Source organism: Charadrius vociferus, unplaced genomic scaffold (assembly GCF_000708025.1).
Source record: "Charadrius vociferus isolate BGI_N301 unplaced genomic scaffold, ASM70802v2 scaffold192, whole genome shotgun sequence".
Classification (NCBI taxonomy): domain Eukaryota; kingdom Metazoa; phylum Chordata; class Aves; order Charadriiformes; family Charadriidae; genus Charadrius; species Charadrius vociferus.
This window is the reverse complement of record NW_009647437.1, coordinates 3,800,798-3,817,064: the sequence shown is the minus strand read 5'-3', so window position 1 is coordinate 3,817,064 and position 16,267 is coordinate 3,800,798. Positions and strand designations below refer to the sequence as shown.

Here is a 16,267-nt window from a genome sequence, read left to right as displayed (position 1 = left end):
AAGGGTTTGAATTCCAAGTTGCATGTGTCCCCAAATCTATCTGTGAAAGCAAGCTTAGAAACAGGGCTTACATCAAAAATGGATCATAACTACATGTTGAGGAAGCAGCTTGATAGCTTTGGGAGAATTATGAAGAAAGAAACTATGTGAAAGTGACCTGTCATAAGTCATCTAAAAGGAAAGTATTTTGTGTTTTCTTTTTATTTCTGTTTGTTTGTTTCTGAGAGCATTGAAAGTGTATTTTTACATTTGGAAATATTATAAATAAACTTTCTGTTGTTTTGAGTAACTCAGAATATATATATATGTATATACACACACGGAAAGTTCTCTCATGGTCTTTGAGCATGAGGGTTCTTTAAAGGGAGGTATTGATCTATGTTCTTAGTTCCTAGTACAGTTCTTCTCAGTATTCCGAGTGTAAAAAGTAGATAGCAATGCAGAGGTAAGTGCAAAGTAAATGTCTTTTAGTGACTGTTGTTAGCAAGGAAATACCTTGGCATGTGGCAAGATAATACAGAAAGTGTCTGAACCCTGACAGTCCTAGAATTAATTATATCACTACATCATAAATCTTGAAACATTCTCAAATGAAAATTTTAAATAGGAAACATCTAAAACACTGGTGAAAAGGAGTCTTTCATGCACTGAAAGCACATACAGAAATGTAAGTACGTACAACTGAATGTAGTGTTTGCCCAGAATCCACATGTCTGTCACTAATATTCAAAGCCCAGATGAACACAGTAAAGCTGACTCCTCCTTCACTCTCTCTGCCTTGCTGTCCCCAGATGATTCCTGATTTAGGATGCCGGTGTTATTAGTCCAGGTATTAATTTTAATGTTACTTTTCCTTTGCTTGCTATTTACCCATAACTTTCTAACATGACTTTTTAAGGAACTCAGAGTGTGTTTACCATACATACAACCTTTTCTGTAAAAAAGTCAATCACTGTTTACAACCAAGCTTTAAAGATCCATTTATGTAGGATATGTGCTGTCCTTTATTCTGCCAGTAGCACCACTGATGCTAGCAAAGTAGCTTCTGGGAGTGTTTGTTGGTAGAACAAATGATATCTTGATTTTTAAGAACCATTTTTGTGGTGCTGTTGGTTTAAGGACGAAAAGTTGTTTGTCAAGACATGAGAGCGTTGGCTTGGTCTGAGTGGATGCAACTGCTGCTCACTCTTCAAGGACAAGCAGAGTAACTGCTATAAAAACTAAACTTTGGAATCCCTGAATGCTCTTTTCATCCAGTTATCAGCTGATGGTGGCAGAGGCAGGTGCTTCTGTCAACTTCAGAGTGCTTTGCTTGAGGTTGTAGGAAAGATAGTGGTGTTGGAATCTCTTTCCTACCTACAAAACTTCATCAGAGTAATAGGGGGAAGGGGGTCTTTCAGGCTGACCTAACTTTTTAATGGTGAAGCTATCGTGTTTTATTATAACTTATCTGGTCTCCTTAGAAATTAGGTAAAACAAAACAAAAACTAGGCACTCCTCTGTAGCATTAGATAAATTGAGATCCTAGGAAACAAAAGTGCTTTTTTGTGAATGTATGAAAAAATCAGGCCTGAGATTACCTTCCAGCAATCTAGATTCCTAATATTTCTCCCAATTTTGTGTTAATTTTCTTCTAATTCATTTGCGGATACATTCCAAACTATGTAAATGTTGTTTTTTGATCTTATTTTAATCTGAATGTGGTACCTGATATTGTGGCAGGTAAAGCTAATATGCTTGTACTTAAGTTTCATTGAATGAATTGAAATTTAAGATCATGAGCATCTTACATATCAGTCTCTTTTAAAAATATAAAATATCCCCTACTGTAATGTCATTAAAACATACCTAATAAATACAGTTGTTCAATGAGGACTTAGATTCAGTCAATATGATAGAATGATCGTTGCTTGCAAATGTATTTTGTATCTCTTGTATATTAAATGAATATGTAGAAACATTTTAGCTCACTTGAAATCAGTCTAATTTTAGACTGCATCCAATATTAATTGTAGACTGTGCCACATCTAGACTGTTTATTTCAAATTTGAATCGCAAACTTATCAAAACCTGGTTTTGACCTTTGAAGAAATCTGCCGTATTTTCTGAGACTGTGTTTTTCAGACCTAAGTAAACAGTATTGTTGTGGTGAGTGTCACCACAACTGTTTCTGCTGTCAAAATGAATTAATCTTTATCCACTTAAATGACAATAATCTTCAAAGTTGTGAATCTAGCATGTATTTTCATGGACAAGAATATTATTCTTTCTTTTTAACCATTTTTTTTTCCTGTGCTTTTCCAAACAGCATTCTTTACCTACCTCTGACAGTCATCATATTGTGAAAGTAGTGGTAAATTACCATGACCATAATAAAAGAAAATGGTACAGGCAAAAGAGATCTCAAGTTTTTGTCTTTGAGAAGCACAATATACTTACATGTAAAAGTCTGAAACAAAACAAAACAAAAACAATAATGACGTAAAAAAAAACCCTGGGATGTTACTCACAAGAAAATGCCGTTTGTTTTCACATTCAATTATTGATGCCCAATAGTATACTTGGAGGTCTCGCCAATACTTTTTAATACTTAGTAGGTATTTGTTTATTTTATTGAATGTATTTAATTTTGTTTTGTGAGAAAACTCAGTATATTGTCCTAGAAGCATATTGTCCACTTCAGATTCTGCAAAGTAGTTCCCAGACTACAGTTTTCACGTAACTTTTAAACGCCTGCCCTGAGTGAGGCGAGTGTTTTGCTGCATTACCTTGGGAGAGGGGCTGTGTTTGGAACGGTACGATGCCATGGGCAGTGCATGCAAGGTAACTGCCTTTGTTTTCATTAAACATCCTATTTAAAGAATCAGCACTCCTTGATCAGACCTGGTGGGTTTCCTGGAAGACAGGAGAAAGAATTTCCTGGAATAATTACATACTCTCCCTAGAGTGACGCAGATTTCTCAGTCTCATTTGCCACTTCACATTCCTTAGCCTTCTTTCCCCTAGTGTGTTTTGTTATTCTTTTTTACAACATTAGATATAGAAAAAGACTGGGAGAACATGTAACTGCTTGTATCACAGCTGGCTAGTGAAACTGCTGCGCTGCGAGGGTACGAGTTGCTCGTGCTTTGTTTGACAGTTGTTTTTCATGTTATTGCACGCTGTCATTTGGAGGGAAAAGGCCAAACTTTGCTAACTGTTGTGATGCAAGTAGCTTATTAGTACTAATGAAGTGAATACTGTTGTGTATTCTTCACTGGTGCAATTCATATTTCAGCTTCAAAAACAAATTCTGTTGTTCACTTCTCTGATCAGTTGTTAATAAGTATGGCTCCATTACAGGTATGTATCATGCAAAATTACATGGGTTAAGTTTGACCCTAAGATAAATTACCTTTTTGAAGGCATGTTATTGTTATGCATTTCTCCTTTGGAGACTTTTTTTCTCCAGTAAGGATCCTGAAATATAAATTTCATGCTCAACTTCAGTGAAGCTGCCTGACTTGGTAGGGCTCAGAGGTACCACAAGTTAAGTAAGTGTCTGTTAAGACTTCCACTTGTCGTAAGCTGGCTGCAGATGCTAAGATCAACACGTCCTCAGTCCTTTGTGTTCTCATCCAGATTCTGCCTATCTGTTCCACATTCACCCCAACCTCCATGACATCATACTAGTTGTAAATTTAATTTATCATTCACTTATTATTTTAAGCAATCCCTTCTCCTCCCTGTTTGCTGGAGGTTTCCATCCCCTCAATTACAGTCATACCACAAAGACAATTATTGAGCAGTTGAGAGCCAAGAGGTCAGAAACCTCCAGGAAGAAGTAGGAATGATCAGCTGGGGCCGGGAACCTCGTGAAGCAGTTTGGGCTTTACCATACAGTTTGGAGGTTTCTGCAACATCAGTGGTCTGCGTGGCATCTCCTTACCCAAATGAGTTTGGTCTTCCTTGCCACACTTTTATCCCCAAAGCAATTGCTGTTTATGCTTTGGGTACAAATGTATCAGCCCTACCAGAAGCTCTGCTCCCTTGTCTCGTGTCCTACCATTCCCCGGGGCAGAAGCTGCTCGTCCTCCCCAAAGCATGCCAGTACTCTTCCCGCACATCCTTTTGCATCCTTTCTACCATATTCTAAATTTCTTTTCCTCTCGTTCTTGCTTTACAGTTAATATCACTTAACTGGATTCCTAATCCCAGGTCCTCAATTAATACATCGGCCCATTGTGGGGCTTTTTCTCCCAGTCTCATGCCACCCTACCTCTCGAGGCTTCCATGGAAAGGCAGGTCCTGCCACTGCCTGGGATAAGCCTACAGTCTCTTACCACTTTATGAGTTGCTGTTTGGTGCAGGGAATCAGACATGCGTGCCAAATAGAGAAATACCTCCTCTTGAAAGAATACTCGAATTGGAGATTGCAAGGTGATCCTTTGTTGATAACTGAGGAAAGGTAATCACTGATTTTCCAGAGTCTGCATCTTTAAGGAAAAAGGAACTGTAGCGTACAACTTGGTTGGACTCCAGGCGCAAGAGGAAATGGGTTATAGCAGTTGTGACTGTGCGGCGCAGATGTTTTGGTTGGACTGGCTATCAACCATCTGACTCATAATAAATTGTCAGTTCCAGTAAATTCCCAGTTTTCAATTACAGTAGGTAGGATATGAGAAAACAATGCCGTTTGGATGGTGCATTTAAAGTGGTTATGATGATGATTTTCGTAAACAACCCATACTAACTTTGTAAAAAGATTAAGTATTTTGCAAAGGGAGCAGCTGTAAACATTGTAGCATGCATTTGAGTGTAAATTTAGGCTGATGTGAATGAAATATAACAAATGGTTACAACTAGAAGTAGGATTTTAAGTTTTACTTTGGAGCCTTGTGATACCTGAAGTATTTTCCTGGAGTTTTTTGGGAAAAAAAAATCTAAATGCCTTCAAACTTCCATTTTCATCTGCTCTGTGGTGCATTTGTATTTTCATGTGGCCTCTTGTTCTTGAGTTTCAAAAATACATACTTAATGAACCTTTCATCTGCACTGGCTAAGGAGACAAGGTGTAAATTCAAATAAAATACCATGGGCTTTCTCTTTATGCTTTTCTTTGTGAAAAGTTTTATTTATTCTTGTAAGTTGCTGCTAGAAGGTCTTTGCAATAGAAAAAAGCCAACGGGTTGAAAATCTTTAGGTTTTTTTGTTATTTTGTTCCTTTCTAACCACATTGCTTTACTATGTATATTTTGCATTTCCACAGCACTTCAGAGGTTCAGTGAAGGATTAGTCCACACTGTGCAAAATATTCTGTAAACATACGAAACCTCTTGCAGTTCTTGAGAAAGAAAAGTATTTCTTTTCAGTGTTAAATGATGTATCCTTTTTTTTTCCTGTTTGATTTTAATGTGTATTTTCTGAGATGAGGAAAAGATTATTTTTTAAAAAGGAAATACACAATAGCAAGATGGCAGAAAGACACTGAAAATCTGTGTTGGATCTTTCACATTGTAGTATGCTAGAGGGTTTTTTTTACTATCAAGCATGAGACTTGTGGAAAAACTAATAGGTGTGCATTATCACATGCTTAACTAATGGTTTCAAACATTTTTACAAACATTCAGTTTTTAAACCTCAAAATTCCTGTGGCCCAGGATGTGCTCTTCGTTCAGTGGAAGTTCATTTTAATGATATCTTCTGTAGAGTCTTGTGTGGAAAAAGTTCTGTGAGTATAAAATGGTACTTTAATGTGGCAGTTCTAACTTTGGATGCTAACATTTATAGAAAATTGCCACTCTTAATTTTTACAAAATCAGTGTTGTGAGTTAAGTGCAAATTATGAGAAGGAACATGGCTACTTAAATATTAAAAACTGTGTTGTGTCTTCAGTTCAGCAGCCTTTTTTTTTCCTAAAAGGAAATAATATTGCCAAAGCAATTGGATGTCACTCTCTCTTTTGAAGCCAATTGAAAAATAAAAATAGAGGTGATTTTTGCTTTCCTGCTCTTTTTAGATCTGGCCTGTTCTTTGAGAGAAATACCTATGCAGAAACGGGAAAGGGGAAGACACTGCCCAGGCAGAGTTTGATAAGAAGCATTAAAACAACCTTTGCCTCTGGATGCTTTGGTGTAATAGAAGGATTCCAACCTCTGTTCTAGGGAAATGCCATTGCCTGGTAACATAAGGATCCATCATCTCACTTACTCACTAACAGGTTTGTAGAGATGACTGGGTGAGAGATCACTGAAGGAGTTAAGTTGTGACTGGCACAGACAGCATCAAAAAGGTCTATTAGTTGAAAAGCTTTCCACACTTTTTCTGTAAGACGTATGGTTTTGGTTTAGTTTTATAAACGGCAGTTGTAACAGGCATACAAGGGTTGGATGCAGCTCCACAGAATCACAGAATCACAGAATGGTCAGGGTTGGAAGGGACCTCTGGAGATCATCTAGTCCAACCCCCCTGCCAGAGCAGGGTCACCTACAGCACGTTGCACAGGACAGCGTCCAGGCGGGTTTTGAATGTCTCCAGAGTGGGAGACTCCACCACCTCTCTGGGCAGCCTGTGCCAGTGCTCCACTACCCTCAAAGTAAAGAAGTTCCTTCTCATGTTAAGATGGAGCAGTAAGCAGATCCTTGCGTAAATAAAAGTAACAAAGTCTGAAAGGAATGAACAGTATGGTGTCGGATACAAAGGGACTTCATCATAAACCTGTGGCCACTTGAGCAATAAGGTTGAGAAACTTCACGGTGTTACTGCATTACATCTTCTTAAAACCTACAGGAATGATGATTTTTTGCGTCTTTTTAAGTTACAGTTTTCATTTTTCAGGTATGTGGGCCAAAAATACACATTGATTTGAAAAGTAGTTACAGAAGAATGCTAATTTCTGTACTCAAACTTGCATTGGACAGTAGCTGTATGGATGTAATGTCATGCAGTTTTGGCAACAGTAGTTGCAGTAGTGTTTGTGAGTTATTTTTGTAAATGAAAAATGTCACGTGTCTTAGTTTGTTGCTCTTACTGCACACATCAACTTATTGAAGCTTAACATGCAAAGATACTGTGATGATTTATGTTTCGTGGTTTTTTTCCCTCCTGGCATAACTCTTCATATTAAAGAAGCCACTAGTGAGTGTAGAAAATGTAATGTATTACTGTATGGGTTAATGGATGCTCTAGTGGTGTTCACCTAACCTGTTTTGGGGTCGATTTTTTTTTTTTTTTTCCTTGCTTTGATTTCTTTGATCAGTAAGCACCTGGATGGTATTGTAGAAACTAGTCTCATGCATGGTGTCAATCTGTGTGTGCACATCAATTTAAGCACTAATACTAAATGCAAGATTAAATACGTTTGGTTTTGTCCACCTAGCTTGTAAAATGCATGTAGGTTCTATTCTGTAAAAACAAATTATTTAAAAAGAATTACAAACAAAAGAACATGGTCTTGGAAGAACTGCATAATTACACGAGTGAATGTATTATACTTGTGTCGTGTCTTAAAGAATGCCCATTAAAATAAAATCTTTTTAATCATTAGCATCACTGCTTAATCTGTCTTAATAGTTATTTTCATTTGAGTGACAATTAGCAAATTAATGGGAAAAAGCCAGTTAATGCCATACTCAGCTTCAGGAGTGAAAGCTGTTGCTTTTTTAATTTTTTCCTTAATGATGGAAATATGTGAAATACTGGGGAAAAGGTTGGGGGCATTGCGCTCTTGAGTGTTTTTTTGTTGTTGTTTGTCTTGTTGAAAAAGGCTTTATAATCTGTGCCGGTTCTACTGTAGATGATAGTACTATTTGGAAACGTAACACTGAAGGGAACATTGTGGGTCACGACATCTGTCCATTGCTGTTAGAGGCAACCATGCCATATAATGCCACCCATAAACTGATCATACCCCAACAGGAGAGCAGCTAGTTTTTGGCCTCACCACTCCTATGGAGTCTTGTCCTGCAACTTCTGGTTAAAACCGTGTTCTGATTTCCAGCCACGGTGTGCTTGTGACTGTTTTACAGGCATTTCTAGAAGTACATTTTGCTTTCAGCTGTCAGAAGGGAGCTGCACACCAAGGCAGAATTTAAGAAAACACTGTCAGCTCTGTCTCATTTTTCATCTAAGACAATTAGGCTTTTTTAAGACCCATTCTTCGTTGCAGCTTATCACTAAGATTCTTGGCATGTTGTGTTCTGCACGTAATAGCTGGTATGCAGCTAGTCTCTCTGGACGTTAACAGTTTCAGTCCTGCCGAAGCTTCTAGTGGCAAAAGATTGCCTTCCTGAAACCACTTTTTTTTTTTTTTTTCCTCCCCAGATAGGGCAGGATCTCCTAACAGCATTTAAGTGGTTTGCATGTTCCTTCCTTGCAGCTGCTTGTGGGACAGAGCATACCAGGGCACACTGCACCATGTTGATCCCGCTTGGAGCACATATCTATTTCCTCTCATATTTTTCCCAAACGGATAAAAACAAATGCATCTTGGCAAGTTGCTGTGTACATACGCACAAACATGTTAAAGGGCTTCTTTGTGAGCAGCAAGGGGCACCATATTACTTGCTGCCGACGAAGGTGGCTGCACTGCTAACTCATTGCTTTCTAACTAGAGGTCAAGGGCTTAAATGAAGTTGTGTGTAGTAGAAATACACTTGTTTGTACTGTATGTGATTTATGAATTGGAGAGATGTCAGATCCTGACCAGAAACAATTTGTTCTACCTGATCCCAAAACTGTAGCTGATTGTTCTGATACAAAGGAAGCTTAAACTGAGAATGCATTAAGATTGACTGTCTTGGTATTTATCACGGGATTTTTTTTTTTTCTTACAGTAGTTTTTATAGATTATGCAGTCTTTCCTGAAAGTAATGCACAGGTTTAATTTGCAGGAGACTTGGGGCAAGTTTCTTGAAGCAACTTGGCTTCTAGATACAAATTTCTGATCACAAAAACATTTTTCATCCATGAGAGAAGTAGGAGTTGAGTACAGCAGAAATTTTAGACCAAATACTACTTTGAAAAATAACAAATATAAAATCTGTGGTCTTAACTCAGTGATATTATAACATTTTAAAAAATTCTTTCACATTTGCATCGGATGTTAGTGTTAAACCAAGAATTCTTAAAAATTAAATCTGTGTCTTTACTGAAATACGTAGTTCAGCTAATTGAAGAAGACGTACACTACTGTACACTTGCTAACGCAGTAATTTTATTTTGATGCTTTAAAGCAAATTAAGCACAGCAGAATATCTTTTAAGTACTAATATAGTAAGAAAGAATACATTTGCAACGTATTTTTCAATGGTTACACTTCAGATTCCTCACTTAAGCGTCTCCTAAATAAATTGGTATTTGACTTAGTAGTTGTTATCTGTAAGCTTGTAAGTAATCTGTTTATTATTTGCCATTTTATATTTATTATTTTTTATGTACAGGATATGAATGAAGATCCTGGAGAAGATGTTGCACTTCTCTCCGTTAGTTTTGAGGATGCAGAAGCTACTCAGGTTTTTCCTAAGCTGTATCTCTCCCCGCGTATTGAACAGTGAGTGAGACAGTTTTTTTCTGGAGTGTTCATTCTATTTCATCTCTGAACTTTTCAGTTTTTTCCTGAGATATGTGAGATATGTTGGCTACGTGATAACATACTATTGTTTTAAACTGCTTATAGCCATAATGATTACTGCAAGTGTGTCTGTGGCAGAGAAATGACAGATCTTCATTTGGCTAGTTCTGTATCTATGGCTGAATCACATGTGGATGGGGAACAGTCATCACTGGCTATGTGTGATATTCTTGTAGCATTATAATCCATGAAAACTATGCTGTGTTTTCCTATAGCAGTATATTTTGAGCGGCTCCTACAGTACAGCATACTGATAGCTGTTTTGTGGGGGAATCTTTAATTTCTTTTTCTTTAGGGAAGGTAAGTTCTCTGTATAAGCATAATACATTTGAATAAAGTATTTTCATAGAAGCTAAAGGGCTTTATTAACTGTGTGTTAGGAATTTGCGGCTTTAGTAAGCTACTTTTTTCAGGAGAATATATGAATATTTAATTTTAAGATTGTTGAACCTCACTGATCTGTTTACCAGTTGACAAACAGATTTGCTGAGAAACAAGTTTTTATTCCTAAAATGGAAGGGTGAGGGTTAGAAGTCAGTCTACTTTCATTAAATTTCTCTTCTTCCATTTCTGGAATTATAACAACTCAGTGGTAAAAGTTTGTGTGAGTGAAGGAACATGGTATCTTGACGTTTTGCTCAACAGGGCATTAGTCTGGATAAACTGTTGGATGCAAGTTAAAAAACCAAAATCCGAGATTTGATTTAGATAAAGGCATAATAAGACTTTTCAGGTATTTTATTTAACAAAGTGTAGGTTACATGTGCACATGCAGACACACACAAACAATATATTTAGCAGCTTTTACATTTCCATATTTTTTTATCGATTCACTATTCCTCTCAACATTAGTTGAGGGAATAATTGTAGTCAAACATGTAATTATCCCTCTGTGTTCCAAAGGATTCTTCTGCTCAGCTGCTGCTAAAAGCAAATGGGCTGTCATTACTTTCCATTGTATTTTCAGCTCAAGTCACGTGTTGATTCTTAAGTGTATTTCAGGCCACCCAGGTATGGCTGTCTAAATGACCCATGTGTTAATGAAGACATTGCTTATTTTCCCACTTTCAATAGTATCTTTAGAAAGATGTTAACCTTCTGATACCAGGCAGAATAGAAATATAAAGGAACAGTTCCTAAAAGTATTGCTTTTCCTGTCAGTGCCCTCAAGAATATCTGATTTTAGATGTGTGATGTAGAGCAATATAGCAGAAAGATATTTGGGTGGTGTTAGTACATATCTGACACGTCTGACGTATTTATGGCTTTGTCATTTATAGCTTATGGAGTCATGTTAAAATCATGCCAGTAAACCCTGGAGTTCACTGCCACACCTTGTCACGTTATCTGTGTATCAAAGTTGAGCTACTTCACTCACATAACTCAATCTGTCCTCATGAATTTGTAAGGCATTCGTCACCATTTCTAGATCCTGGTAACCCATAAGACCAGAGTTGCTTGTGAGCTGTTGCACCTTCCTTTGGTCTACTGGCTACTTCTTATGTGCCATGTAAAAATGTATGGGTATGTTTTCAATGTTTGTTCGATTGGGCTCTAATAACAAAGATATAGTTGTCTCTTGTTCTTTCCCAAACCCAATCTCTGCTCTGTTTAGCAGGGGCTGACAGACTAGATATTTAACTTTCCAGTGTCTGGGAACTGAAGCAACAATGCGTACTTCTTTATACTTTTTGCCAAAAGTACAAAAAGCCTCAAGAAGCCCTGAGGATTAGTTTAATGACTTGAGGACATGGCATGTTACATTTGAATTGTGTTCTGCTTATAAAACTGCTTTCCTGCTGCTAGCAGTAATTGCATCTACAAAAGCCATGTAAGCAAATTACCAGTGTATTTTTTTTATGCAGCAGATTTTGAGGTGGAGTAAGTAGTAGTTGACAGTTCCCAACATAACATTCCCTAGTACTCAACAAAACAGGAAAAATACCAGATTCCCACAATTATTTTGCTAATACTAAACTTTGTTCACCTTAGGAAGAAAGAGCAAACAGGAATAGCATTTTCCTGACATATGAAATAACATTTTCAGATAGAAGTGCTTCAGCTTTGTAGAGAAGAGCAAAGGGCCTGTTTGTGTTACGTGAGTTATCTCCTGCTTTCCCAAGAGGTTTCATTGCTTTTGTGCTCTACCATATAAACATGCATTCCCACATTGCATTTTCTAAAAATGATACATACCCACGGATCTTGTCAGCGATTTTGAGCCCTAGCAATATGAATGTAGTGGTTTTGCTTTGAAGGTTTATTGTAAAGCATGTTTGCTCTATTTTTAGACAGATGGTAAATACAGTACTATTAAGACTTTGACTGCTCTTTGTGATAGACTCTGGAAGAGAGATTTGCAAAATGAGGGAGATGACCACTTTTTATGGTTTGGGGCAAAGATGAGCTTGAAGAAGCTCACATATTAAAGCAAGGAATAGAAGTGCAGCAGAGAAGTACTGTGCCTTATTCAAGTCAATATTGGTGTTCCATTGACTTGCGTGGTGTGGTGTCTGGCTGCAAGAGTATTAAGTACAGTTCTTACAGTAAAAAAACAACCCCACACGTAGGGATGGGAAGCATTTGTGTTAATTTCTAAAAATCTCAGCAATAATTACTCATAACTATACCTGGTTTAATTCTTTCACTAAAACTTGCTAATTTAAAAATATTCCTTTAAATACTTATTGTTCAAAACACATTAACAGCAATTTCTAGTTAACGTTTCCTTAAAATCTATCACTTAAGAAAGCTTTCATTTTATAATTTTAAGAATTCTTCTTATTCTTTATTGCACTGCATCAATAAGCAGATAGATGCCAATAACAGTCGCTTTTAATGATTTCAAAAATTAGATTAAGTTAAAATGAAACGTGGGGTATTTATGATATGTGTTTTGTTTAATTCTGCCATCATAACTGTAGTATCATAAAGACCAGTTTCTGCACACTTCTGGAGGAAGTGGTGAGCTGGGAAACTCCACAGACTGACCACCCAACTTGAGAGGATGGTGCTTGTCAGCATCTGTGAGTGTGTGTCCCCAGCTCGTCCCGCTCCTCCTCCCACCTCGGGCTGTGGGACCGGCCACAGGATGCTCTACATCCCCTGCTGACGGCTGCTGTGCTTTGGGGAGAGGGTCAGAGGGCTGAGCAGTCTCAGTACCTGGGGCCCCTCACTTGCTCATCCACCCGACCTCCTCCTGCTGCTGGGCAGGCACAGATGTATTCTGAGGCTGCTTCTCCACGACGAGGAGCTGCTGGGACATTTACCCTTTATATCTCTGTCCCATTTCCATGTGTTATTAACATCTCTAAACCTGCCAGTAGAAAGTATCTTACTTGCTCAAAATTATCTTTCTAGTGAAAGTACTCATATGGAAAGGAAATTTATAATAAAAATATCCATCGTATCTTTAGTTTCCATTTATTGAAAGTCACTAGACTCTAAATCCAAGGAGTCAGTGTGAGATTGAACAGCTAATTTCTATATTAATACTTAAAATCTGTGTCAGTGTACTATACATGAATGTGAATCAAAAGGTTGGTTGGGTTTGGGGTTTTTGTTTGTTTGTTGGGGTTTTTTTAAGAAAAAATCATTCTTTTCCTTCATGAGTCGTCCATGCTGAAGGAAATAAAAATGGGTTCGTCTTGGTTCACATTTTAAGAAAGAAAGATCTAAGGGTAGAAACACTGTTGCTCAGTGAATGCTGTGTTCCCTGGATTCACAGAAATAATCCTGCAATAAACACTGTTGTCCTGGAGGGCTTTTCTCTGATAAATATGCGGACGTGAATATGCTAAGAAAACCAGCTGTCAGTAGAACTTGTTTTGCTTAAATGGATCAAGCTCCGTGCTTTGGGGACTGAAATGGTCGTTTTTTACTGGTCTGGGAGCTGTGCCAGAGGGTTCTTCGTGACTGAGGGTGGTATGCAGAGTTCGGTGACTGCATTTAACCTTCGCAGGGGAGAATAACAAGAACCTGGTCTGAACTTTTAGACTTCAAATGTTTCTGTATGTTTTTCACTGATAGAAAAAAAAAAAGAGAAGGGAAAATTAAACGTGTATTTGCTTTAAGGTGTGTCCTATCTTTTACCTGTCCTTTCTGCTGGAAGTTGGAGCAGGAAAACCATAGAATATTATCAATTTACTGTCAGGTACCACCTCTCGCTACATTTGGGACGCAGGGGTGCTGTGAAGGGCTTCACCTTAAAAGTTGGCATGCCGTACTGCTGAGTGCATGTCACGAGGTGAAGCCTGCTCTTTCAGAATTATTATGAATACATGGTCGTGGAATGAGCGGTCATGTTTAGGTCTTTTTATATGTCTGTCTTTGTAGAAGGCAGGAGTAAGAAGGTCTTCTGTTTGGCATATTAAAATGTGCTTATTCATCTGAGGTGATGATTTCAGTAAAATTGTTAGTAGACAGCCAAGACAGTCCATGACTGCTTCAAATCCCGGAGCATCTTGCAGACGTGGGAAGCAGGTTTTGCAGGGCTTTCCCTTCCATTAAGCCTGGTTTGGTCGTGCCTCTACACAATCTCTGGCCAGTGAGTCACTGATATCTTCTGCCTGCAGTATGTGCCGTGTCCCCATCATCCACATCTTCTGAAACTGTAGCCAGCACCCTAACCTGATCTCCAGTCTAGCTCTGCTTTGCAACTCTTCCGGTGTCCTAAAAATCATCTGTTTTGCTGCAGCCACCTTTTGGTGGCCTGTTCACAGGTTCAGAAGAGATCAGGGTGGACTGGGATTGACAGTCAAAATAGATTGACTTGTACTTCTATCCTGGGTGTTCAACTGTACTGGCTGTTCCTTTTTTTGGTGAAGTTGATAACAGAATAATTAGTGAAAATAGTTGTAGAAAAACTAAGATTATGTGCCCATCATCTAAATGGTGCTTTAATGATGGATATGTTAATGCTGTCCTTAAATGGTGCAGTCAGTGACATTTTTAAGACGGTTTTCTTTCAGTTAAGAGACTAAGCAATTAGACCTAATCAGTGAGGTATGACATACTTGAGGCAGTTCGGTGGGATTGGTTTTGTTGCTAGGTAATGAGGCACTAGTTCCTCTGTATAGGAGGCAAGGGGCAGCTTTTGGTCTGAGGTATGCTTTGTGGCAATCCAGAGCTCAGCATTGCCTCGAATCTATAAGCAAAACTTCGAGTTCAACATTGGGAAGGGTTTGTGTCTTACTGGAGGTTGTGTCAAGTTTCTCTCAGATTGTCAGCCTGAATGCATAAAGTTCTGTAACCCAATGGTGGCAGGAGTATTTTTACATGATATATCAAGTACTTTACCCCTTAAAGGATTTTCTTGTATGCTAGGAAAATATGTATAGAAAATTGAATTAATAAGAAAATACAAAAGAAAATGGAAACATAATTCAAGACAGCCCTCTCCAACTCCTTTCCTCTACATACTTCTGACTAGAGTGGAATGGTCTACAGAAATTTCAGTAGTTTTAAACACATTTGTTTCCTTACGATACAAATCTTTCCATTAAGGTGTTGCATTTTTTCACTTGCATACATACAGTTTATTTCAAGCTACCCTAATGCAAACGTACGATTCTCTTTCAGGTTATGTTGTCATATGCAATGAGTATACCATGTTTCATTGTAATAAACCCCTGTTTCAACACAGGCATTTCTAAGTACCATTGTAAAGCTGTACTCTTCTAAAATATCCTCCTCAGCATTTTTACTATGATACACTGCATATAGGTTTGATTACCCTCCTACAAAGGCTGATAATGAAGGAAAAAGGGAACAAAGTAATTTTCCTTTAGGACATCAGACAGGAGTATTCATAAAGGTGTTTGTCGTTCTTTACTGTTGCCTGTATGTTTAGACTTGTATATTTGTACAATGAGATTGTCAGAAGCACTTTTAGTTAGTCAAAACTAATTCTGGCAATGACATTGAAAATTGCTGTCATCTCAGTTACTATCTAGGCCAATACTCAGTACTTTTGAAATCTTCCCTTGTATTTGCAATAGGGATTTTTTTTTAATTATTTTCTGAAATTGTGTTTACTTTGCCACTGTAATTCACTTTAGTTTTACAAAAACTCTTACTTTTCTTTTGATACATCAAAAGTTTTTAGCTTTTATATTGCCTATTGTTATGGTTTGGGGGTGTTGGAGGGTATTTTTATTGCCATCCTAACATCCCTGGTGCAGTACTGACATGCCTTTCTCAGATATTTCCCCAAGACATTAGAGCACACACAGCAGATTTCATCTGCCTTTCCTGAAATGATTTTGTAGGAGAAAGGAAGCCTTCTGAACAGAATCAATCCTTGTTAGTACGGAACTATGTCTGTCAGAGGCGGTAGGATCATTTTTTTTCATACCTAAAAATTAATAGGAATCTTTTAGGATTTTTATGGAGGTCCTTTTGTTCTAAAGAACTTTGTGGGCCAACTGTAGGGCCAGCTTGATCTTGAAATGTTTTCCATAAAATTAGACTGACCAGAGAAACTTGAAACAAGTGTCATCTTTTTTTATTCTATGGCTTGTGATATGGCAGTAATAGAGCAAGCAGGAGGGTCTGGTAACTGGGGTTAAATGTTAACCTAAAAAATTCCTAACTGGGTGTTTCTTGAAAATGCAATGACAAATCAGATCCTACTTGAATTGTAAAATTTATGTGTAG

At 37.7% G+C, this 16,267-nt stretch overlaps 1 protein-coding gene across 1 annotated transcript in view; it reads left to right on the top strand.

Annotated features, from left to right (window-relative positions):
* BRE (brain and reproductive organ-expressed (TNFRSF1A modulator)) overlaps nucleotides 1–16,267 on the top strand; it is a 174,410-nt gene that overhangs the window by 86,469 nt on the left and 71,674 nt on the right. Inside the window, exon 6 of the mRNA XM_009880653.1 lies at nucleotides 9,420–9,529. Coding sequence (XP_009878955.1) covers nucleotides 9,420–9,529 — 110 coding nt within the window. The remainder of the gene's footprint in view (nucleotides 1–9,419; nucleotides 9,530–16,267) is intronic.